Source organism: Rhinatrema bivittatum, chromosome 3 (genome assembly GCF_901001135.1).
Source record: "Rhinatrema bivittatum chromosome 3, aRhiBiv1.1, whole genome shotgun sequence".
Lineage (NCBI taxonomy): Eukaryota > Metazoa > Chordata > Amphibia > Gymnophiona > Rhinatrematidae > Rhinatrema > Rhinatrema bivittatum.
Window position 1 is genome coordinate 513,476,536 of NC_042617.1, and position 24,891 is coordinate 513,501,426.

The following is a 24,891-nucleotide window of genomic DNA, read 5'->3' on the forward strand; positions in this document are numbered from 1 at the left end:
GGGATACTCACTTTGTGACTCCATAATCAATTCCAATTGTTGCTAGGTATTTGGAAACAAATCTCTTCTCACAATAGCGTTTTATAATACAGCTCTAAAAAAAAAGAAAGAAAGAAACTCACAATCAAGCTGGAAGCTTCAATACCACAAGAAAGGATGCTTTTTGAGACACCAGACTCAATATTGTACAACAAGTGCAGTATTGTACATATCCACAATGTAATTCAATAAGTCTTTTAGACCTACATGTACAGATGCTTCTGTAAATTATTGCACAAGAAAGAAGCCCTCGAATTCATTGGCTCCTGTCTTAGCAAATAAGGCATTAATTAATTCCCACTAAGACACTGACCTGTTTGCTAACAAGCTTAAATTGGAAACAAAAATACAAAATGAACTAATTACAGCCTTTGTCTAACAAAGGTTAAAACCATCAAGATCACTAAACAAGGTGGCAAATATTAACTTGCAGTAAACATGTTTTTGATTTTTAGGTAGATCATCTGTCTAATCTCATCCTTTTGTCTTTAAAGAACCATCAAAAAACTGTTAAAGGGGACATACACATAAACACAGACAACCTTTCATCACCTCACACTTTCCTCCTCTATTTTTTTTAGGTTTTTATATACAGTTGTTCCACAGAAGATCACAATGGTTTTCAAAATCGATATTCAAATTCATGGTCAATTATCACATATTGTGTGTCAACATTCACTTTCTTGTTCTATGTAATGGCAAATATTCTAGTTATTAATATCAGATATCACAATAGCTGCTGTATAATCAAGTTCATATTTATACATGTTCTTGATCAACATAATATAAAAAACAAGATCTAATTCAGCCAGACATAATAGTATATACAAGTTCTAATTCTACTCATAATTCACTTTAGATCATTAATTATTGTTCCCTCTACTACCATTATCTTAGGTATTGATTTTGCTGCATAATGGTATTTTACATTAAATCATATGCGTTTCTAAAGAGCCATGTTTTCAATTCGTGCTTGAAATTCTTTTTTTCTGTTATCTGACTTATTGACTCAGGGAGTGAGTTCCACAATTTGGGGAAAACATTCGGTCTCTTGTTTGTGTTTGGTGCGTGATCCGAGCGGCGGGTACCATTAGAAGACCTTTGTTTTGTGATCTTAGGTCTCTCTGTGGTGTGTCAAGTTGAACTGTCATTCCTGGTAAACACAGGTTGATACTGTTGGTGAAACTGAAAATTAGTGATAATACTTTATACTGAATTCTGGACTGTACAGTTAGCCAGTGCAGATCAATCAGTGAGGGGGTGATGTGTTCGAATTTCCTAGTCCCTAGTAAGTTTTGCAGATGCATATAACTGTAGTGGTTTTAGTATAATTGAGGGTAGGCCTAGTAAAAGGGAGTTGCAGTAATCTAAGTTTGAAAATATAAAGTGTGTGTAAGACAGTGCGGAAGTCCTGTATTGCTAAAAGTGTCAGTCAATGGAGTATCCAATTTTAATGAATTTGTTTACATACTTTTTCATGGTGAAGTTCTCGCTCTGAATTCCTAGATCTAGAACTTGATCTGAGGGAGTGATGTTAGTAATTCCTATGTTTAGGGATGGAGGTTTGAAAATCATGTTCTCTCTCCTTAACCATACGATTTCTGTTTTTTGGGGGTTTAGAATTGGTTTCAGTTGAGAAAGTTTTTATTGTATGGTCTTCATGTATGTGGACAGACGATGCAGTTTTTTTTTTTAATGTAAAGTTTTATTGACAAAAATATCAGTGTTATACAAAGAAAACATGTGAGTCAATAAGGTTATCATAGAATAAACCGCCTGTAATCCCCCCTCCCCCTCCCATCTCTTCTGTGAACAGGTATAGCATAAAAACGGGTACATAACGTCAAGGTGGAAAGTAGGCAGATTGTTCAAAACAGTATGACAATAGCATACAATACAAGGTGTAATGTCAAGAGTATATGACTCATAATAAATCTCATGAGGTAACAAAAATGGCTCTGGGTGTTTATTTCTACTTGTCCATGTTTAGGCAAGTTCGAAAAGGTGCACAAGAAAGGGATAAGGTAAAAATAAAGAGTGAACAGGCATCTTAGGTGCCCCCTGGCAGAGATTGAGTGGCAAGCCACTTGATAAAGGGTTCCCAAGAACGGCGAAGAGCAGGCATCTGATCTCGACGAAGGGCAGTGAGGTGGGCCATCCTATAGCACAGGGGTCAGGAACCTATGGCTCGGGAGCCAGATATGGCTCTTTTGATGGCTGAATCTGGCTCGCAGACAAATCTTTAATAAAAAAGTAAAAATCTAACAAAACCCCCCATCCTCCTGACGTCCCCCAAGACCTCCAAAATTAATTTAATACAACCCCCACCCTCCTGACCCCCCCCCCCAAGACCTGCCAAAAGTCCCTGCTGGTCCAGCGGGGGTCCAGGAGCAGTCCGGGATCGATCTCCTGGACTTGGGCTGTCGGCTGCCAGTAGTCAAAATGGCGCAGACGGCCCTTTGCCCTTACTATGTCACAGGGGCTACCGCCGCCATTGGTCAACCCAAGTGACATAGTGAGGGCAAAGGGCCATCAGCGCCATTTTGACTACTGGCAGCAGACAGCCCAAGTCCAGGAGATCGATCCTGGACCCCCGCTGGACCACCAGGGACTTTTGGCAGGTCTTGGGGGGGTCAGGAGGGTGGGGGGTTTTGTTAGATTTTTACTTTTTTATTAAAGATTTGTCTGCGAGCCCTGGACCCCCCGCTGGATCACCAGGGACTTTTGGCAGGTCTTTGGGGGGGGGGGGGGGTTTTAGGAGGATGGGGGGTTGTAGTAAATTAATTTGGCAGGTCTTGGGGGCGTCAGGAGAGTAGGGGGTTGTAGTTAGTATGGCTCTCATGGAATTACATTTTAAAATATGTGGCGTTCATGGCTCTCTCAGCCAAAAAGGTTCCCGACCCCTGCTATAGCATGAATGAAGTCTATGGATCACAGCAGGCAAAGATGGTAGGTGGGGCAGTTTCCATGCTTTCACAAGTTCACAACGAGCTGCAATATAGACTTGTGATATAAAGGATTGCATAGGCTTAGTTGAGTCCTCGCTGGGAAGGAGAAGCAACTCAGTAACGACCCGCAGCCATTTTTGCAGTTTGTCCCAGAAAGGAAGCACGAAAGGGCATGTCCACCAGATATGAAGATATGTGCCCACTTGTCCTCAATTCCTCCAACATTGATCAGAAACATGAGGGTACATAGCATGCAGCCGAACCGGAGTCAAGTGCCACCGATACAATAACTTATAGCAATGCTCTTGGATTGCGGATGGCGGATGAAATTGAGCTTATAGCGGTTTGCTGAAACACAATATCCCAGTTATCCTCAGTTAATACATCCCCAAGGTCAACCGTCCATGCCCATATATGAGAAAATAGGTTCCTGGGTGGCCGTCTGTTCCAGAAGGTTATAGAGCTTGGAGATGACCCCCGTAACCTTATCAGCATGTGCACAATATGTCTCAAATAAAGAGTTAGTGGGGCGGACCACCTGGGTAACTGATAAATTGTGCAGAAAATGCCGGACCTGAGCCATCCCCAGGAAGTCCTGTAAATCCCCTCCAAATCTATCCTGGAGATTCTGAGGTGACAAAAATTAATTATACCATGGTCATCCATTTGTGAAACAGTCGGGACGTGAGACCTGCTGGAAACCTTGTGTTATGGAAAAGGTAAGATGATTGGTGATAGAGAAAAGAACCCACCATGTTAGCCTTCCAGTGAGACCAATTGGCAAGCGTGGCCTGCAGAGCAACTGGCGTGAAATCGAGAGGTCTCCAGGTATGCTTTGGTTGCCAAAATAAAGCTTGTAAGGGCATTACCTCAATCACTGCCTGCTCTAAACGTACCCACTGCTTTAGGTCATATGTATATAAGTATCACCAAGTGCCCTCATGTGCGCTGCCCCGTGATACCAGGTGAGATTCGGGATCCCCCTACCCCAATTCTTATGAGGAAGGAAGAGAACAGCACACGCAACCCTGGGTGGCCGTCTGTTCCAGATGTAATCAAAAAACTTCTTTTGCCAGACTAAGTATCGCTTTCGGAACTAGTACTGGCAAAGTAGAAAACAAATATAATAAACGAGGGAGGACATTCATTTTTAAAATCACTATGCGACCCATCCATGAAAAGAGTTCCTGCCCCCAGCTCTGAAGGTCCTGATCAATTTTCCACCACAATGAGGTATAATTATGATCAAAAAGCTCCGTCAGGTTAGCCCCTATCTGTACCCCTAAATATTTAATAGATTGTTTTGCCCAGCGAAAAGGAAATGCTGCAGATATGCGATCCACTTCTAGCGAGGGCAGAGTAAGACTTAACAATTCAGATTTGTCATGATTGACTCTGAACCCAGTCACTTTATGAAAGGCCTCAAGCTCTCCCACTACCTCTGTTAAAGAATCATAGGGATTAGTCAAGGTAAAAAGGACATCATCCGCAAAAAGCGACATTTTGCCATGTATACCTACAAGTTCCACACCAGTTACTCCAGAGGATTGACGCACTTTGGAGGCCAAGGGCTCTAGGAAAAGGGCAAATAACATAGGCGAGAGTGGACAGCCTTGCCTAGCACCTCTCTGGATATCAAAGCAGGAACTGTAGCCTCCATTCACCTTCACCCGAGCCTTCGGGGAGTCAAAGAGCGCCCGCACCCAGTGTTGGAAGTATGTGCCAAATCCCATTTTCTGTAAGACATGGAAGAGAAAAGGCCAATGAACAAGGTCAAAGGCCTTTTCAGCAACAATAGCTAACAGTACTGCGGGAATTTGTTTGCCCTGTACCCAATCAATGATATCAATGACCTTCCGAATATTATCACTAGCCATCCTAGATGGGACAAAGCCAACCTGATTATTATGTTCAGAGTAGTTAAATCACAAGCAGATTGTGATAAATTGCAGAAAGACCATGGTGAGACCGCACCTTGAATATTGTGTACAATTCTGGTCGCCGCATCTCAAAAAAGATATAGTTGTGATGGAGAAGGTACAGAGAAGGGCTACCAAAATGATAAGGGGAATGGAACAGCTCCCCTATGAGGAAAGACTAAAGAGATTAGGACTTTTCAGCTTGGAGAAGAGACGGCTGAGGGGGGATATATTAGAGGTGTTTAAAATCATGAGAGGTCTAGAACAGGTAGATGTGAATCGGTTATTTACTCTTTCGGATAGTAGAAAGACTAGGGGGCACTCCATGAAGTTAGCATGTGGCGATACAGAGGCATTATGACATTTTCCGTTTTATTCACCATTCCCTTTCTAATAATTCCCAACATTGTTTGCTTTTTTGACAGCCGCAGCACACTGAACCAATTTCAATGTGTTATCCACTATGATACCTAGATCTCTTTCTTGGGTTTAACACCTAATATGGAACCCAACATTGTGTAATTATAGCATGCCATTTGGATGCCCAATTTTCCAGTCTCACAAGGTCTTCCTGCAATTTATCACAATCTGCTTTTGATTTAACTACTCCGAACAATTTTGTGTCATCTGCAAATTTGATTATCTCACTCGTTGTATTTCTTTCCAGATCATTTATAAATATATTGAAAAGTAAGGGTCCCAATACAGATCCCCGAGGCACTCCACTGTCCACTCCCTTCCACTCAGAAAACTGTCCATTTAATCCTACTCTGTTTCCTGTCTTTTAGCCAGTTTGCAATCCATGAAAGGACATCGCCACCTATCCCATGACTTTTTACTTTTCCTAGAAGCCTCTCATGAGGAACTTTGTCAAACGCCTTCTGAAAATCCAAAGTATACTATATCTACCGGTTCACTTTTATCCACATGTTTATTAACTCCTGTTGGAACATCCTAAGACACAGGTACTTGGCAACTTCAATATCCATGTTGACAAATTTCACTTGGACACCATCCCCCTGGTGAGTTTCTTAGTACACTGGATACTACAGGACTAAACCAAGTGATTGACAAACCATCCCATAAAGCTGGTTATACCCTTTATTACTGGTAGCATATCAACTAAAAACGTACAGACCACCCAAGTCTTCTGGATTGACCATTATCTGGTAAGCTCCAAACTACAATCATCCACACCTGTAAGACTCAAAGCTGAAACTACCACCAAACCTGTCTGACTAACTGTATACCCAATTCGGACTGCTTTCTACATTCCCTCCAGAAAACACTATATTCCCTCTCTCACACCCTCAACCACCTATCTGGTTGATTACTGGTAGAGATGTGAATCGGAATCGGTTCGGATTCCGGTTCACATCGTGGGTTTTTTTTCGTCCAGCCCCATCGCGGTTTTGTTTATCGGCTGCGCCCGAGCCGATAAACAAAAAACCCACCCCGACCCTTTAAAACAGAACTTAATTGTGCATTGAGTGAAAAGAACTTTCTCCGATTAGTTTTAAACATGCCACATGCTAACTTCATGGAGTGCCCCCTAGTCTATTATCCGAAAGAGTAAATACCCGATTCACATTTACCCGTTCTAGACCTCTCATGATTTTAAACACCTCTAATATATCCCCCCTCAGCCGTTTCTTCTCCAAGCTGAAAAGTCCTAACTTCTTTTGTCTTTCCTCATAGGGGAGCTGTTCCATTCCCTTTCTCATTTTGGTCGCCCTTCTCTGTACCTTCTCCATCGCAACTATATCTTTTTTGAGATGCGGCGACCAGAATTGTACACAGTATTCAAGGTGCAATCTCACCATGGAGCAATAGAGGCATTATGACATTTTCCGTTTTATTCACCATTCCCTTTCTAATAAATCCCAACATTCTGTTTGCTTTTTTGACTGCTGCAGCACACTGAATCGATGATTTCAATGTGTTATCCACTATGACGCCTAGATCTCTTTCTTGGGTGGTAGGCTCCTAATATGGATCCTAACATTGTGTAACTATATCATGGGTTATTTTTCCCTATATGCATCACCTTGCACTTATTCACATTAAATTTCATCTGCCATCTGGATGCCCAATTTTCCAGTCTCACAAGATCTTCCTGCAATTTATTACAATCTGCTTATGATTTATCTACTCTGAATAATTTTGTATCATCTGCAAATTTGATTACCTCACTTGTATTTCTTTCCATATCATTAATAAATATATTGAAAAGTACTGGTCCCAATACAGATCCCTAAGGCACTCCATTGCCCACTCCCTTCCACTAAGAAAATTGTCCATTTAATCCTACTCTGTTTCCTGTCTTTTAGGCAGTTTGTAATCCACGAAAGGACATCTCCACCTATCCCATGATTTTTTACTTTTCCTAGAAGCCTCTCAAGAGGAACTTTGTCAAACGCCTTCTAAAAATCCAAATACACTACATCTACCGGATCACCTTTATCTACATGTTTATTAACTCCTTCAAATAAGTGAAGCAGATTTGTGAGGCAAGACATGCCTTGGGTAAAGCCATGCTGACTTTGTTCCATTAAACCATGTTTTTCTATATGTTCTGTGATTTTGATATTTAGAACACTTTCCACTATTTTTCCTGGCAATGAAGTCAGGCTAACTGGTCTGTAGTTTTCCGGATCACCCCTGAAGCCCTTTTTAAATATTGGGGTTACATTAGCTATCCTCCAGTCTTCAGGTACAATGGATGGTTTTAATAATAGGTTACAAATTTTTTACTAATCGCTCTGAAATTTCATTTTTTAGTTCCTTCAGAACCCTGAGGTTTATACCATCCTGTCAAGGTGATTTACCTCTCTTCAGTTTGTCAACCCTACCACATATTAGGTTCACCGTGATTTGGTTCAGTCCATCTGAATCAGTACCCATGAAAACCTTCTCTGGTATGGGTATCTCCCCAACATTTATTTATTTATTTATTTAATCTCCCCAACATTTATTTATTTATTTAATGTGTTTTGTATACCATCATTCGGTTTCACCATCAGAACGGTTTACATAAACATGCATCAGATTGTAACATCGTCATCACATAATCTTATCATGTAGTGAAGGTTAGTTTCATCTATTAGTTAACACTTGCGCATCAAGTTATTACATACTGCATACCACATGTTTAACCTACTGCAAGGTGTTACATACAAAGTTCTTACATTCTGCACGTTCGTTCTGCAGATATTTTCTACATACTGTTGTTACTTCGCTGGGGGTTTATCCTTTTTCTGTTGTTGTATTGCATGTTTGCTTTGTATGCTGGTTGATTTAGTGAGTTAGAGTAGGCTCTTGTGAAAAGCCAGGTTTTTAATTCTTTTTTAAACATTTTCATGCTTGGTTGAGTTCTTATTTCACTTGGTATAGAGTTCCATAATTTAGGCCTGGCGATTGATATGGCACTCTCACGTGTTGCGTTTAGTCGAGTGATTCTTGCATGAGGGAGTTTGAGGAGGTCTTTATTTCTAGATCGTAAGTTCCGTTTTGGATTGTGTGTTACGATGTATTTGCTTAGCCAGTTACTTTGTTGTCCAATGATTATTTTATGCAGGGTTGTCAGTACTTTGTATTCTATTCTGTATTTTATTGGGAGCCAGTGTAAGGAGATTAGTATTGGAGTGATATGTTCTTGGTTTTTTGATCCGGTTAAGATTCTGGCTGCTGTGTTCTGTAGGATTTGAAGAGGACGTAAAGTAATCCTCTTCAGTAAACACCGAAGCAAAGAAATCATTTAATCTTTCCGTGATGGCTTTATGCCCCTTTAACCCCTTGATCATCTAATGCAGATTACATGCCGGAACTAAAGGTATTCCAGAATTGGGCTGGAATCTAAGGTCCTGATTTACTAAGGCTTTTCTCCCATTCTGTGTCTATAGGGAAAATGCTTACTAAATGAAGCCCTAAGTTTGTACCTGAGACAAAAGAAGTTGAAGGATTCAAATCCTGCTGACACTCCCTGGATCGCAGCCCACTGCTCTAACCAGTAGGCTACTCCTCCATGTCACTCCTGCTTTCTTGTCTTTGTACTATCTGTAGTAAATATGGTCACCCCTGCAAACCATTTTGCTCTATTAACATTATATATTATCCACATTATGTATCCAGTTTTATTACTTTAATATGACAATTTGAATTCTACTGTTGGAAAAGCATGATATAAAACAATGATGTATGTACTATAAATATAGATTATAAAGTATACAACTATGCTTTATTGTAAGTTATCTTGCACACAACAGCAGAAAGCAGTTAATCAAATTTGTACAAGTAATAAACAGGACACCAGCAACATATTCTGCCTCTGGTTGGTACCCTGGGCAAGCCAATTTCTCCCCCTTAAATTAATGGCTTCCCAAATCAGGGTGTCATGTTTTTATGCAATTTGTTGTAAGTCATCCTGAGGATGTTACATAAATGCCAAAATATAACCAGGAAAATCTAGCTCAAATATTAAGGCATTGTATGAAGTCAAACTGGGGAAACCTCATAAAGTGCCTACAAAAGGCTATTGAAATGCCTTTAGGGCTACTTGAACTCCAACTCCAACACTGTGGATGTCAGAATAAATTTGTACCAAAAAATTAATCTCACCCTATTATGTGTTTTATAGAACCACAATTTATTAAAAAATAATTTTTATTAAAAAATAATTTGTTGAGGAATGGGGTAAGTTTCATATATTTTGACGCATGCCTCCACGGCCTTGCTTCAATTATTGTATTATAATCATCAACTTACCACCCTCCCACTCGCTTTTTTTTATTCAACTTTTTATTGAAATTTTAAATGTGTGAATCAATCTGTCCTCTTAACCATATCCCCAGGTTCACCAAAAAATATCTCCGAAAAATTTTTGGAAATCTTTACTCTGTTGGTCCTTACTTTTTTATATAAAAGTTAAGCTAAGGTATTCTTCGCTCTTATTCCAATTGTATATTGGTGTTATTCTTTCTTTCTTTATCAATGATTACTTTATTTAACCCAAGTGTTTCTTTTTTCAATGAAACTTTGTTTCTTCATTAATTCATTAAATACAATTAGATATTTGCTTGATCTGGAAGCTTAAATCTCATATAATTCTCAAATAAACTTTTACTGTGACTTGGAGTATTGGTTATGTATGAGGATCTAATGTCACATAAACTTAACAGAATAAATATTCTCCTCAAACGCCGGTTGAATGTTACAAATCGCAAAACCTTGTCTCTTATATGCTCCCAAATGCCAATGGAATATTATAAGTCACAAAAACTTATCTCCCGTATGCTCCCAACACAAAAGACCTCCTTTTCTTCAACAGGGGAGTATGATTTGTTCTTCATTCCTCACTCTCAGGTTCCCAAACTCTGAATGGTGGCGTTCTTCTGTCGGTTCGCGTCTTTCCTCACTCTCAGGCTACCAAGCTCTGAATGATGGCGTTCTTCTACCGGCTCGCTTCCGAGTCTTTCTTTTTAAATTGGTCAGCAGATCGTCTATCAGCCAATGGGAGGTGGTACGTCTTGGGTTAAATAAAGTAATCATTGATAAAGAAAGGAAGAATAACACCAATATACAATTGGAATAAGAGCGAAGAATGCCTTAGCTTAACTTTTATATAAAAAAGTAAGGACCAACAGAGTAAAGATTTCCAAAACTTTTTCAGAGATATTTTTTGGTGAACCTGGAGATATGGTTAAGAGGACAGATTGATTCACACATTTAAAATTTCAATAAAAAGTTGAACAGAAAAAAGCGAGTGGGAGGGTGGTAAGTTGATGATTATAATACAATAAATGAAGCAAGGCCGTGGAGGCATGCGTCAAAATATATGAAACTTACCCCATTCCTCAACAAATTATTTTTTAATAAAAATTATTTTTTAATAAATTGTGGTTCTATAAAACACATAATAGGGTGAGATTAATTTTTGGGCACAAGAGAGTAGATTTTTTGGTCTCATCTGGGCGGAGATTAACACGAAGAATAAATTTGTAATCATTGGTGACCCCAGATGGAAAAGATGCTTGCTATTTCATAAAGCTATCTTATAAGTCCAGTATGAGTCCACTACTGTGGGTGTGAGTGCTGGTATACAATGATATTGTTATACCAGATTATGCTCACTGTTATGATGCCAAGGGAATATGTGGAAATCTTCATGCATTAAGTGTAACGACCCCGACACTGCAATGTTTTGACTAGAAGTTCTTCGTCAGGGAATCACTTATAGGCATGGAATCTGCTTGTATATCCCGGCTGTAATAACATACCTGGAACAATATTGAAAACATACAATCCTTGTGGTGATGCACAAAATATCTATTAATAGACAGCAAAAAACGGATGACACGGGACTCACTCTGCGTAGTAGTGAATGCACTCCTTCAATGTGATGCTTTTTGCTCACTAAGGGTGGAGCGCTAGCTCTCAAGATTGTGGTCGATGTGCTTCTTCAGTAAATACTCTTTACTCACTATGAATCATAATGCACAAGATAAAAAATATGTGTCCATAGATTGGCAAATATTACAGTTATATGAAGATATCACAAAAAACTTACATGCGCGGTTTCGATCTGCTCATTTGGCTGTGCGAGCACTGACAGTCGGCGGCCAAAAACGTTAAGCTTTAAACAAAAAACTCCCGCCGATTCTGTGTGAAAGGAAATGACGTATGTGACCGAATTTGGTCATATATGTCATCAGGGGGCCATTTTGAATTTCAAAGGGAACCCCTGTGTGAGCAGATCGAAACCGCGCATGTAAGTTTTTTGTGATATCTTCATATAACTGTAATATTTGCCAATCTACGGACACATTTTTTATCTTGTGCATTATGATTCATAGTGAGTAAAGAGTATTTACTGAAGAAGCACATCGACCACAATCTTGCGAGCTAGTGCTCCACCCTTAGTGAGCAAAAAGCATCACATTGAAGGAGCGCATTCACTACTACGCACAGAGTGAGTCCCGTGTCATCCGTTTTTTGCTGTCTATTAATAGATATTTTGTGCATCACCACAAGGATTGTATGTTTTCAATACTGTTCCAGGTATGTTATTACAGCCGGGATATACAAGCAGATTCCATGCCTATAAGTGATTCCCTGACGAAGAACTTCTAGTCAAAACATTGCAGTGTCGGGGTCGTTACACTTAATGCATGAAGATTTCCACATATTCCCTTGGCATCATAACAGTGAGCATAATCTGGTATAACAATATCATTGTATACCAGCACTCACACCCACAGTAGTGGACTCATACTGGACTTGTAAGATAGCTTTATGAAAGATGATAAAGCATCTTTTTCATCTGGGGTCACCAATGATTACAAATTTATTCTGACATCCACAGTGTTGGAGTTGGCGTTCAAGTAGCCCTACAGGCATTTCAATAGCCTTTTGTGGGCACTTTATGAGGTTTCCCCAGTTTGACTTCATACAATCCCTTAATATTTGAGCTAGATTTTTCTAAATATTTTTGTTATTGCATAAGTGTCTAGCACTTCTTGGATCTCTTTTGTTTGAAAATATAATCAGGAGCACAAAGAACACATCCTAAGCTTTGCTTTCTGTGTGTGTGTTTCTGCACGCATTATGGCATATTTGTTTGGTATGCATGGATTTTAAGCACATATCTAATTAACATATGCGATCATTATTACATCCCACACTGCCTCTGGTTTTTTCCATGCGTGACAAAAAAAAAGTCCACACAGAAAAATCAGCATAGATTTCAGCGTGAGCCTTATTACATTGGCCTATATGTATGGAGTGTATAAAAGATTTTGATTTTTTAACTAAACCCATATAATCCAAAACCACAAATTACGAACAATAACCTGAAAATACTATTTCTGCAGAATTTATCAAGCAAGACATTTTTGAAGAATAAACACATCAGATCCATCACACCGATATTATCCTCCCAGTGGCCTAATACTTAAGACCCTGCTTCTGTCCCTCCCAGGATGATAAGAACAGTCATCCCATGGTTTCCCAACTGCCCCATCAGGCAGTCAGACACCCACCTTTATCCAGCAGAGTCACTACAAGCTGCAACACCTTCCGCGGTACCAACATAAACACCACCTCTGAATTTTTTAGCCTGCCTTTCCAGACAATGTTCAAGGTAGTTTACAGTACTATTAGAAATCAAGTAAAATAAGTCCCTACCCTCAAGAGCTTACAATCTAAGAGCCATTGCCATGCCTGAGTTTTACAGACCGGAAAGTACATGGACAGCAAGGTATGCAGGGACTTTTTACCTAGGCTAATCCAAGAGGCATCACAGACTGCAGAGCGGCGCGCCCACCTCGGACACCCCTCTAACGGCAGGCGGTGGAGAAGGGCGGCGCTGAGTTGGAAGCAGTTCCTTACCTTGCCCACCTCGGCGTTGCCCATGCTGATCACCTTGATGCGCAAGGACTTGCGGGGCTCCTTCCGCTTCTGCAGGTTGGTCTCCATGGCGCCGGCCGTCCAGCTACCGCAGGACAAGCGCCACGCGCGCTCTTGTACCCCCCACCCCTGCGCCGCTCACGGGCTCTGAATGGTAGGAAGCAGTTCTGTTCCAAGTCCCATTCTTGAACGCAATGACGTCACAGTCCCGGCAGCCGTACCTCCGTTCAGCTCGGGAGATTCTCCGAAGTCCCGCGAGAGTTTAAATGCGATTTAAAAGGATGGACAGGGGACAGATTAGCTTGCCGGGGTACAGTAAAATCCCTGAACGAGTTGGCGTTGCTTTCAGAGCTGTTACATGTGCGAGCGTCTGGCGTTTGCTCTTCGCGTGCCGCAGCTTGAAGCGAATGCACCTTGGGATAGTGGGGAAGTGTGTGTGTGTTCCTGTGTTGGTTGGTTTCCATGGAGACGGTGTTACCAGTCAGGTGCTTAAAAAAAACAAACCTGTTCATGTTAAACAAAACTCGTACATATACCTTAAAGATGAATGTACAGCACAACAGATTAGATGTAAATAGTACAAATAATAAAATAAAATTAAAGACTTCGAAAATGAATGTAGCATGGAGTTAATCATTTGAAGTTATCCCCTACAAATCCCATTATAAAGACCAAACATCCGAATACTGGTCCATTTGTTCCCTTAGCGCAGAAGTCATCCGTTCCAGATTCGCAATCTCTGCTACTTTGGTTTCCAAACAAACAATCGTGGCAAAATGTTCCTACATATGAGCTATAGTCAGACGGTGCTTTTGTTGTAGGCGATATTGCTTACCAGTAACAGATAAGCAATAGTGCAAATCAGTCACATATGTGTGGGTGACGTCATCCACAGTTCCATCGCGGAAAACTATGCGCTCTCAAGCCCTGAAAGTTACCAAGTGTTGCCTACCTGTGGTGGGAATTATCCGTGAACAGCAATAGAAATAGAAAATAGCCATACATGTTGAGTGATATCACCAACGGCGCCCGCACGGCTCAATCCTCATTTTTCATAGCTCCGAATTTTCTAGAAATCTTTTGGAGCATGTGCGAGAGTTCCCACTCTGAATTACTGGTTACATTCTCTTCAGAAGTTTATAGCTTAAGTACGAGATGTACTCCAAATAGATCTTAGCTGTCGGGAGGTGGCTGTTTTGTATTGTCTTCCACAGAGAACTGCTGTCACAGGCATGCAACATTTGATTTCTCTGTGGACGAGCTTACAACACAGCCCCACGTGTTGAGACTGTGTAGCTCAGCGAAAGGATGTCTAAAAGTGAATTCAACCGTATAATAACACTCTAACGACCTATAATTAAAAAAAAATCCTTTGTGGTCAAGGGAAGTTGAGATCTACTATTGCTTAGAGTTAAAAACTACTGATCCAAATGAAGATTGATATGGTAATATTGCATTTAAACAATAATGTTTTACAGACATATGAACTGAAGACCAAGTAGCCACTCTGCAAATTTCTTGCAGCAAGACACCATTAAGAAATGCTAAAGATGTTGCCTTTGTTCTTTGATTGTGAGCTGTCACCGATGCTTTTAAAGGTCTTGCTGCCTTATATAATATAATACATTTATTTATTTTTAATCTATTTATTTATTTATGAACTTTTATTAACCGACATTCGTGAAGCACATCATGCCGGTTTACAGTAAACTGAAAGGAGGAAAATTACAATAAAACAAGAGAGGGGGAGGGGGGAAAAGGCGAGGCGAGGAAGGGGGGGAGTGGGAGAGGGAGGGGACAGGGAGGAGATGGGAAAGGCATGTAATCTAGCTGGAAAGGGTCTGTTTAGACACAGTTGATCCTTCTTTTCCTCTTGCATGCCTAACAATTATCTGTCACTAGACAAAACTGTATATATATGATGTATAAATCGACAATTGTAATTAAATAAACATCATAATCACGAGCTGAAAAACATTTCATACCATGTAGTCTATGAGTGTGGAAACCTCATAAACAAAGTGAGCTTCTTTTTACTTTAAGAAGATACCTCACACTTAGGTTTTGCTGCGTTTTAAATGCTGCTAACCAGTCAATTGTGTTGCTTAAGACTGTGTAACCTTTCAGCTCGTGAATATGATGTTTATTTAATTACAATTAACAATTAGCTGTGTCATCTTTCTAATTTGTTTAGCTCTTTTTAAGTAGAAAAGCAAAACTCTTCTACAAACTAGAGAGTGTAGAACCTGTTGATGGGTACTAGTATGTAGTTTTGGGAAAAATGCTGGTAGTTCTAATAACTGGTTGAAATGTAAGGTTTGTGTGTAAAAGCACTTTATTTGGAAAGAACTGAGGATAAGGAGGGTAAGCAATCAAGCCTTGCAATTCTCTTCTTCCTGAGGTGATTGCTATGAAGAATAGTGTACTGTTATCAAGGAATCTTAGCGTGGAATCTTGGATTGGCTCAAATGGCGGCTTTCTGAGTATATTTAGGGCCAAATTGAGATCCCAATGAGGGGACTGGTGGTCTGACTGGTTTTAGCATGAATAGTCCCTTCATGAATCTATATATTATGGGATGTTGTGAAATAGTCTTGTCATTATACTCTACATGGTATGATGCTATTGCACTGAGATAATTTTTAAACAATGAAGTATTAAGTCTCTTGTTAGAAAGATGTAAAACAATTACATAATTATAGAAATATCTGAGATAAATGGATTCAGTTTGAGTGTAGAGCACCAACCTGAAAACTGTCCATTTTAATTCATATGCCTTTCTTGTACTCGATTTTCAAGATGCCTTAATTATGTTTCACCCCTTGAGAGAATGATTTGGTTTCTTGTTTTAACCCCTGAGCATCCACCCCATTAGAGATAAGGATCAAAGATCTGGGTGGAGGACTGTTCTATGTTTTGTGTAACTAGACCCAGGTTTAATGGCAGCCTGTTCTTCCATTTCCCTGCTAGTGTTAGCGAGATTTGATACCAGACCTGCTTTGGCCACTCTGGTGGGATGAAGATTACTGTCTTCATCCCACTGTCTTGCTTTATCTTTAATAATGATTTTGGAATGAGAGAGATTGGTGGATTAGCAGCCAATAATTTGTTGCTCCAGTCCAAAATGAATGCATCCCTTGATATTGCCTTTGATGCCCTCATCCATGAGTAAAATTGTGCAATCTTTTTGTTGATTGGGGATGCAAAGAGCTCTGGTACTAGATATCCCCAGTTTGTGAATTGGAGATTAGAGATGTGAATCGTGTCCTCGATCGTCTTAACGATCGATTTCGGCTGGGAGGGGGAGGGAATCGTATTGTTGCCGTTTGGGGGGGTAAAATATCGTGAAAAATCGTGAAAAATCGTAAAAAATCGAAAAAACGTAAAATCGCAAAACCGGCACATTAAAACCCCCTAAAACCCACCCCCGACCCTTTAAATTAAATCCCCCACCCTCCCGAACCCCCCCCCAAATGACTTAAATAACCTGCGGGTCCAGCGGCGGTCCGGAACGGCAGCGGTCCGGAACGGGCTCCTGCTACTGAATCTTGTTGTCTTCGGCCGGCGCCATTTTCCAAAATGGCGCCGAAAAATGGCGGCGGCCATAGACGAACACGATTGGACGGCAGGAGGTCCTTCCGGACCCCCGCTGGACTTTTGGCAAGTCTTGTGGGGGTCAGGAGGCCCCCCCCCAAGCTGGCCAAAAGTTCCTGGAGGTCCAGCGGGGGTCAGGGAGCGATTTCCCGCCGCGAATCGTTTTCGTACGGAAAATGGCGCCGGCAGGAGATCGACTGCAGGAGGTCGTTCAGCGAGGCGCCGGAACCCTCGCTGAACGACCTCCTGCAGTCGATCTCCTGCCGGCGCCATTTTCCATACGGAAAATGGCGCCGGCCATACGCGTATGGCCGGCGCCATTTTCCGTACGAAAACGATTCGCGGCGGGAAATCGCTCCCTGACCCCCGCTGGACCTCCAGGAACTTTTGGCCAGCTTGGGGGGGGCCTCCTGACCCCCACAAGACTTGCCAAAAGTCCAGCGGGGGTCCGGAAGGACCTCCTGCCGTCCAATCGTGTTCGTCTATGGCCGCCGCCATTTTTCGGCGCCATTTTGGAAAATGGCGCCGGCCGAAGACAACAAGATTCAGTAGCAGGAGCCCGTTCCGGACCGCTGCCGTTCCGGACCGCCGCTGGACCCGCAGGTTATTTAAGTCATTTGGGGGGGGTTCGGGAGGGTGGGGGATTTAATTTAAAGGGTCGGGGGTGGGTTTTAGGGGGTTTTAGTGTGCCGGCTCACGATTCTAACGATTTATAACGATAAATCGTTAGAATCTCTATTGTATTGTGTTCCATAACGGTTTAAGACGATATTAAAATTATCGGACGATAATTTTAATCGTCCTAAAACGATTCACATCCCTATGAAGGGTCAATGTGTTCAGTTCCCACTCATGCGGCCAAATGTTTCTGCTGAGGGTATCTGCTAGAACATTTTGCTCTCCCGGGAGATAGATAGCAATAAGCATGATCCTTCTCGATAGCTCTGTTCTCCATAATCTGACCATTTCTGCACATTGAAGTAGGGATCCCATTCCTCCCTATATGTTTATATAAAACATGCTGACCTGATTGTCAGTCTCGTATATATGTTCCCTTAGTTCAGAGGTCATCCTTTCCAGATTCGCAATCTTTGCTACTTTAGTTTCCCAACAAGCAATTTTTTTCTCCAGGGCAATCTGGGATAATTGAGATAATTTTTTTCCATTTCTTAAATTTGATTTGCTTAAGATATGTATATCGAATTAGTTCATTGGACCAGCAAATGAATGATTTTGAAGGTTCTTTGTGTAACACTGTCTGCAGTCCATTGCATAGTAAGAAACAGGTTATTGAAAGTTTGAGCACTCTTTTGTCTGATGCTGTGTTCCAAAGGTGTTTCAAAAAGATAGTGCAAGCAGTATGAATTGGTTACCTCTTCTTGTTTGCTTTTAATTTATCACAGTGCATCTTAAGTATTTAGCACACATGCATGTATTATTTTTCTAGTGTAAACTCTCCTTCCCCTCCCCTTTCCATCCTCTCTTTTTCTCTCTCACCCCCTCTCTTCCTTGGTTACTAGTTACAATACCTTGAGATTTCCAGTATAACGACTGGGAAACCAACATATTTGACTGGATTATGAATTCTGAATACATACTTTAGAAGTTCTGATTGGAAAAAATAAAATTAGTTTAACTTATTCATAATTAATTATACCTTCAAAGACTCAGATTTGCCAGGTTCTTATGTCCTGGATTGGCCACTGTTGGAAACAGGATGCTGGGCTTGATGGACCCTTGGTCTGACCCAGTATGGCATGTTCTTATGTTCCTTTTGTATCTTGTTAGTAAGCACCATATTAATTTTATTGTTTTAACATGTGATAAAATCACCCGTTAATCAGGCTGATGCAATAACAAGCGCGAAAAAACGTGTGCCCAAACTGAGTGTATGTTTTTTCAATGCACGCACATCCCCCTTTCCTGGGCACCCGATGCAGTATGCAAATGAGCTGCCGGGCTAAAAAGGATGCGTTAGGGATATATTGTGCATCCCTAGCGTGTCCATGGCATCGGGTTAGGAAGACGGATACTAATAAATTGAGCGACCGTTTTCCTAACCTGACCACCGTCAAGATTTTTTTTTATGCTGCTTCCTGTTGTTCCTCCTACTTAATATTAGGACGATACTATTTTTTATTTATTTATTTATGCAAATTTTATATACCGTTACACAGAACACAAGGGTCTATCTTTATGGTTTACATAATATAAACTATTAAATAACAGTTAGAAAACAGAATAAATACAATAACAAACTTCAATAAAAATAATAAGATAGCTAAAATCTACTCATAAAATAAAAACTAAAATAGCATAAGTATAGTTAAGAAGATAGAAAATAAAATCATCTGATGGACTGCTTGTTGCGGTTTGATACCGCTGGAGAGGATAGTGGACCCTTGGGCCGACCTACCGAGGGAGACAGGGTAGGCCGGGGGCGGAGCCACAAGCTGAAAGGGTTCACCCAGGAACCGGGGACCCCCCGGGAGGAGCCCGTAGGGACCCGGGCCCTTGGGACTTAGGAGCTGTTAGTAGAATGTCCAGAGAGCTGTGGTGAAGCGTAGGCCGGGACCGGGACAGGCAGAGTGAATAGGAAGTTCAAGGTACCCGGAGGGCTGGGGCCGGCTGCGCAGAGCCGAGGGTCAGCTGTAGGCAGGACAGCGGGCAGCAGCGGAGTCCAAAGCAAACCGGAGTCAGAGGCGGGCAGCAGGCTGAAGCGGAGTCAGGAGCGAACCGGAGTCAGAGGCGGGCAGCAGGCTGAAGCGGAGTCAGGAGCGAACCGGAGTCAGAGGCGGGCAGCAGGCTGAAGCGGAGTCAGAAGCGAACCGGGGTCAGAGGCGGGCAGCAGGCTGAAGCGGAGTCAGAAGCAAACCGGAGTCAGAAGCAGGCGGCAAGCTGATCAACAGGAACGCAACTGGAAGCAACTATGAAGTTGTGAACCTCGTTGCAAGGTGTTGAGAGAGTGTCTGAACGCCGGTTGTATCGGGGATCAGGCGTGATGTCAGCCGCGAGGGCGGGGCCAGGCTTCTGGGAGCTGGGCGCTCAAGAAGGACGTCTTCGCGCGCGCGCACGAGACCGTAGGGAAGCAGGCCCGTAATGGCGGCCGCCACGTGGAATGAGAGAGGCCCCCGGGGCCTGGAGCGGGCGGAATCCGGCGACAACTGAAGCGGAGGTAGGCGGGCCTGAGCCCTATCAGGAGGGGAGCGGTCGGGACCGCAACACTGCTGACATATATCATCCTGATACTAAGTAGAAAGAACCATGGAAAAGCAGTATGTTTAGCTTTTTTATGTGTTTTTTTGTGGCAGCTTGGAGCACATGAAGACGTAATACCAGCTCTAGGCTGGCATTGAGTTTTGTATGTTAAAACATGTATGTTGGACGCACGGTGACTTTTTGCATCGGGGGTAATAGCTAGTAGCCTCATCTACATAGCATTTACATGTGATGAGCGCTATTAGCTACATGCTGGGTTGGATATGCGTTTTGGGCGAGCTAATCACATTATTGCATGGGGAGTTAATTTAGCGTGTCCAAAACGCACGTCCAACCACATGGCAAGCTGTGCGCTAGGCTGAGTGCACTGTATTGCATTGGCCTGAATGTGTTTCAATATAGCAGAATTATCATTAAGGTGTTTGAGTCTGAAATGGAGAAAAGTGCTGAGTAACTGAAAAGTCTTAATGAATTTTGTTTCTATGGTAAACTAGTATTTATATCTTTACATACCCTATATTATTTTAATGTGGTGCATTTGCATTTGTGATTTTGTGTTTTCTAAAACTGAAATTTGGCAAGTCTGCCACTAGAAGGTGGCAGAGTTTAAAGAGTGAGCACTGAAGTCTCCAGCAATTAGACAGGGGTAGAAAAACCTTCTTTTAATATAGTCACTTTATTCATTCTTGCCTATACCAAGACTTTCCTTAGAGCTCCAGTCCTATTAGCAAGGGGGAGAGTTATTAGGAGGGATGGGCTCAGGCAGTGTGTGTAGGGGGGAGGGGGAGGGTTGGTCCTGTGTAAAAGAATAAAAATGTTTACCCACATATGTGTTAGACACTTAGAAATAGAACTTGCTAATTGCTATTGCTAATAGCAGCTAGTGTATCAACCTCTCTATGCCCCCCCCCCCCCCAAATTCTAACCTCTTCCTCATTCTATGCTGGCCAATGGATGCCACTTCACCATGGCAGGTTTATTTTTTTGTTCGTTTGTTTTTTAAGGAGGTTGTAGAGCAGAAAGTGAGATGCAGCGATAGTGGGCTGCACCAGACACTCCACCAGGCTTGGTGCTACCGGGTGTATAAACCATGCAATTGCACAGGGTGGCATACCTGGGGAAGGTGGGAGGGGGGGATTAGCGGCAGAAGAGAGGAAGATGCACAAGAAAGTAAGGATGGAGATAGAGGCCTGAACTATCACTAGTGGACCCCATCCTGATGGTGGATAATGAAGCAAGAAGAGAGAGGCCCTTATTGCCAGCAGCTGTAGAAGTAAGAGAGAGAGGCTCAGGTGGCTATTGGTGTACTCCATCTTGCCGGTGGCTTAAGAAATAAGAAGAGAGAGAGGCCTGGGCAGCTGCTGAGGCCCAGGCATAAGTAAGAGATTCAGCATGTGTATGTGTGTGTGAAAGTGAGAGAAAGATCATGTGCGATAGAGACAGGGTGTGTGTGTGTGTGTTCGTGAGAGCATGCATGTGAGAGAGAGAGGGAATGTCATTGAGAGCATGTGTATGTGTGAGAGAAAGGGAGCATGTCTGAATGTGTGTGTTTGTGTGTCCATGTGAGAGAGCATGTGTATCAGAGAATGAATTTGTGTGGATATGTAAAAGAGAGAGGAGAAAGCTTGTGTGACTTCAATAATCCACAACATTCTCAGGGTGACTGGAAATCAAAAGTTTCCAAGTATGGAGAGCAGGGAATTTTGATGGATTTGCTGTTTTGAAATATTTTATTGGTATTTGGGTCATTTTTAAAAATTAGTACATGGATTTTTAATTGTTGGATATTATTCTATTTGTCAGCTGTTTTGAAATATTATTTTTATTAGCATGGTTTTACTATTATTGATGTTTTATATTTCTTGATTTTTTTTATTTGATGGTTTCTGAGGAAAGGTGATGTTTTTTTTCCATTGTTGCACTGCATGCTTATTGTGGTTTCTGGTTCAGTTTTTGTCTGCTTGTTTCTATTTATACTTTATGGTCTCTTTATTCTCTATTTGGTGAGGGTCTGTCTGTGTTCTGCAAGTGTGACCAAAATGAGGTATTCTGCTAGCGTGTAGTTTCTGTGTAGAGATCTCTAGCAGCTTGGCTTGTTCTCTTTTCCCAATAGGAGGTATGTTGGTATTTTAGGGCCTGATGTAATATTTGCAATTTTATCTTTTCATATGTAGGGTTGTTACTGTTCGAGTGCTGGCAGTTAGTGCTATTTTTGTTTTGAAGGTTTACTCTGTTGTAATTGTAATTCAAAGCCCATACCCAATATGTGCTACAATATGCCTTAGGAAATATTTCTTTACAGAGAGGGTAGTGGATGGATGCATAGAACAGCCTCTTGGAGACATGGATAGAATCGCAGGGGATCAGTGAGGGAATTGTAGGGATTGTAAAGCTGAATTAGTTGTTGTGGATGGGCAAACTAGATATGATTCTCTGTTTCATGCTTTTTTCTTTCTTAAGCTCATCCAAACAGGATGGTCTCCTAAATAAGTTTACTATCTGGCTCTGCACGTCTGAGCCATTCTGTAAGTTTTCTCTAGAGGAGAGTAAACTATAAACATGATCAGGTTTGTCCACAGACTGAAGGGAATCCTCTTTTTATATCAGAGGAAGAAATACCACAATAGAATTGTTCCTAAATGGGGTATTAACTTTTGTAGTCTGGTTGCCTCTATTCCATTACATTTCTTTAGTAGGGATGTGCTTTCATTTGCAAACATGAAAACATCAATAAAAAACAAACTGTTTTGTTTCATTTCGTTTGAAAACAAATGAAAAGAAATTAAAACAACATTTTTGTTTCAATTTTGTTTCATCTTGATTTTGTTTTTAGTGCATGCTATTGGGAAGTAGCACATACTAAATCAAAAACTAAATTGAATAAACTGAACACTCCCAAACCTACCCTGCCTCCCTGGAATTGAAATTTTTTTGCACCCTGTCGGGCGGATTTTCAAAGCCCTGCTCGCGTAAATCCGTCCGGATTTACGCGAGCAGGGCCTTGCGCGCCGGCGCGCCTATTTTCCATAGGTCGCCGGCGCGCGCAGAACCCCGGGACGCGCGTAGGTCCCGGGGTTTTCGGAAGGGGGTGTGTCGGGGGCCTGTCGGGGCGGGGCCGAACGACATGGCGTTTTGGGGGCGGGGCGTGGCGTTTCGGGGGCGGGCCCGGAGGCGTAGTTTCGGGCCGGGGCATTCTGGGGGCGTGGCCGCGCCCTCCGGAACCGCCCCCGGGTCCGGTCTCGGCACGACAGCAGCCCGCTGGCGCTCGTGGATTTACATCTCCCTCCGGGAGGCGTAAATCCATGGATAAAGGTGGGGGGGGGGGGGGGTTTAGATAGGGCCGGTGGGGTGGGTTAGGTAGAGGAAGGGAGGGGAAGGTGAGGGGAGGGCGAAAGAGAGTTCCCTCCGAGGCCGCTCCGATTTCGGAGCGGCCTCGGAGAGAAAGGAGGCAGGCTGCGCGGCTCGGCGCGCGCCAGCTGCCCAAAATCAGCAGCCTTGCGCGCGCCGATCCAGGATTTTAGAAGATACGCGCGGCTACGTGCGTATCTTATAAAATCCAGCGTACTTTTGTTTGCGCCTGCTGCGCAAACAAAAGTATGCGATCGCGCAGTTTTTCAAAATCTACCCCTTATTCTTTAGCCACAGAAGAGTGTGTTAGCCCACAGGCTGTACAGATCCCTATTTGTTTTGTATTCAAATATATTTCTAGAAAATACAAATAATGGTATAATTGTGATTTAGTGTTACGATGTAGGTTAGTTACATTAAACAAAATGTCAGGTTTATTCATTTATTTATTGATATGCCACCTAGCCCTAGATGACGCACAAATTAAGATTACATAACAGGGTTAGGGTTAGGGATAGGGTATTGTCAGACGAGGCGTTTCACATGATTGGGGGATCACTGGGGTCTCCTGTTCCTGGATCTGTTGGTAACTGTGTGCAATGCGAAAGCTCCATAATTTTTCAGCCGCAGAAAAGATCCAAGTCATTGGGAAATGATGCCCTGGTGCAGGAGTAGCCGGAAGACAAATTGCTGTATACCATTCCTCCATGGCCCATGTCGGGCAGATTGATTTGAAGGATGGAACGCCACAGAAGGATGTGCTCTTCGTTGCTCCAGATTGGCCCAGGAGGCCATGGTATGCAGATCTACGAAGGCTTCTGGTGGATTTACCTCTTTGACTTCCAGTGCACAGGAACCTGTTGCAGCAGAGCCCGGTCCTTCAAGAAGAGCCTTGAAAGGGCTCGCTTGCTGAAATGTGGATACTCTGCGGCAGTGATTTCCAGCTTGCTAGGAGCTAGATAGTTCTCCACTTTCATGGTCTATGTGCGAGTTTGGAGAGTGTTTGAGGCCTGGTGGATGGATCAAGGTGTGCTTCCTTCCTTGGTCAAGATTCCATTTATTTTGGGGGCAAGATGGCCACCATTAGAGACGCACACTGAAGAGCTCTCTCCGGATCGCTTTCTTAAGCTTAATTTCCTGCATTAAAATGCCTCATATGAAGCATAAAGTGAAATGAAGGGAAATTTCTATATCTTCTTCCTTATTGGAAAGCCAACAGCCATGGATAGAGACCTTCTCTGTGGCTCCACCAAATACTGTGCCAGATGAGAGGGCTGCTGCAGACGCCGACATAGAGTGGGTGTTAGCGCTACTGGCTGAAGGAATATCTTTAAGCCCCAGCGGCCCAAAAAATCCCTTCTCTCCCTATGCAGCAGGGAGCACAGGTCATACATCTAAACGAGGAACCTCAGAGACAACAG

At 42.3% G+C, this 24,891-nt stretch overlaps 1 protein-coding gene across 1 annotated transcript in view; it reads right to left on the minus strand.

Annotated features, from left to right (window-relative positions):
• Positions 1–13,512, minus strand: part of DNAJC27 (DnaJ heat shock protein family (Hsp40) member C27) — a 70,909-nt gene extending 57,397 nt beyond the window's left edge. The window contains exons 1-2 of the mRNA XM_029596197.1: positions 13,292–13,512; positions 12–94 (exon numbers count right to left, since the gene is read on the minus strand). Coding sequence (XP_029452057.1) covers positions 12–94; positions 13,292–13,378 — 170 coding nt within the window. The 5' untranslated portion in view covers positions 13,379–13,512. The remainder of the gene's footprint in view (positions 1–11; positions 95–13,291) is intronic.
• Between the last annotated feature and the right edge of the window lie 11,379 nt (positions 13,513–24,891).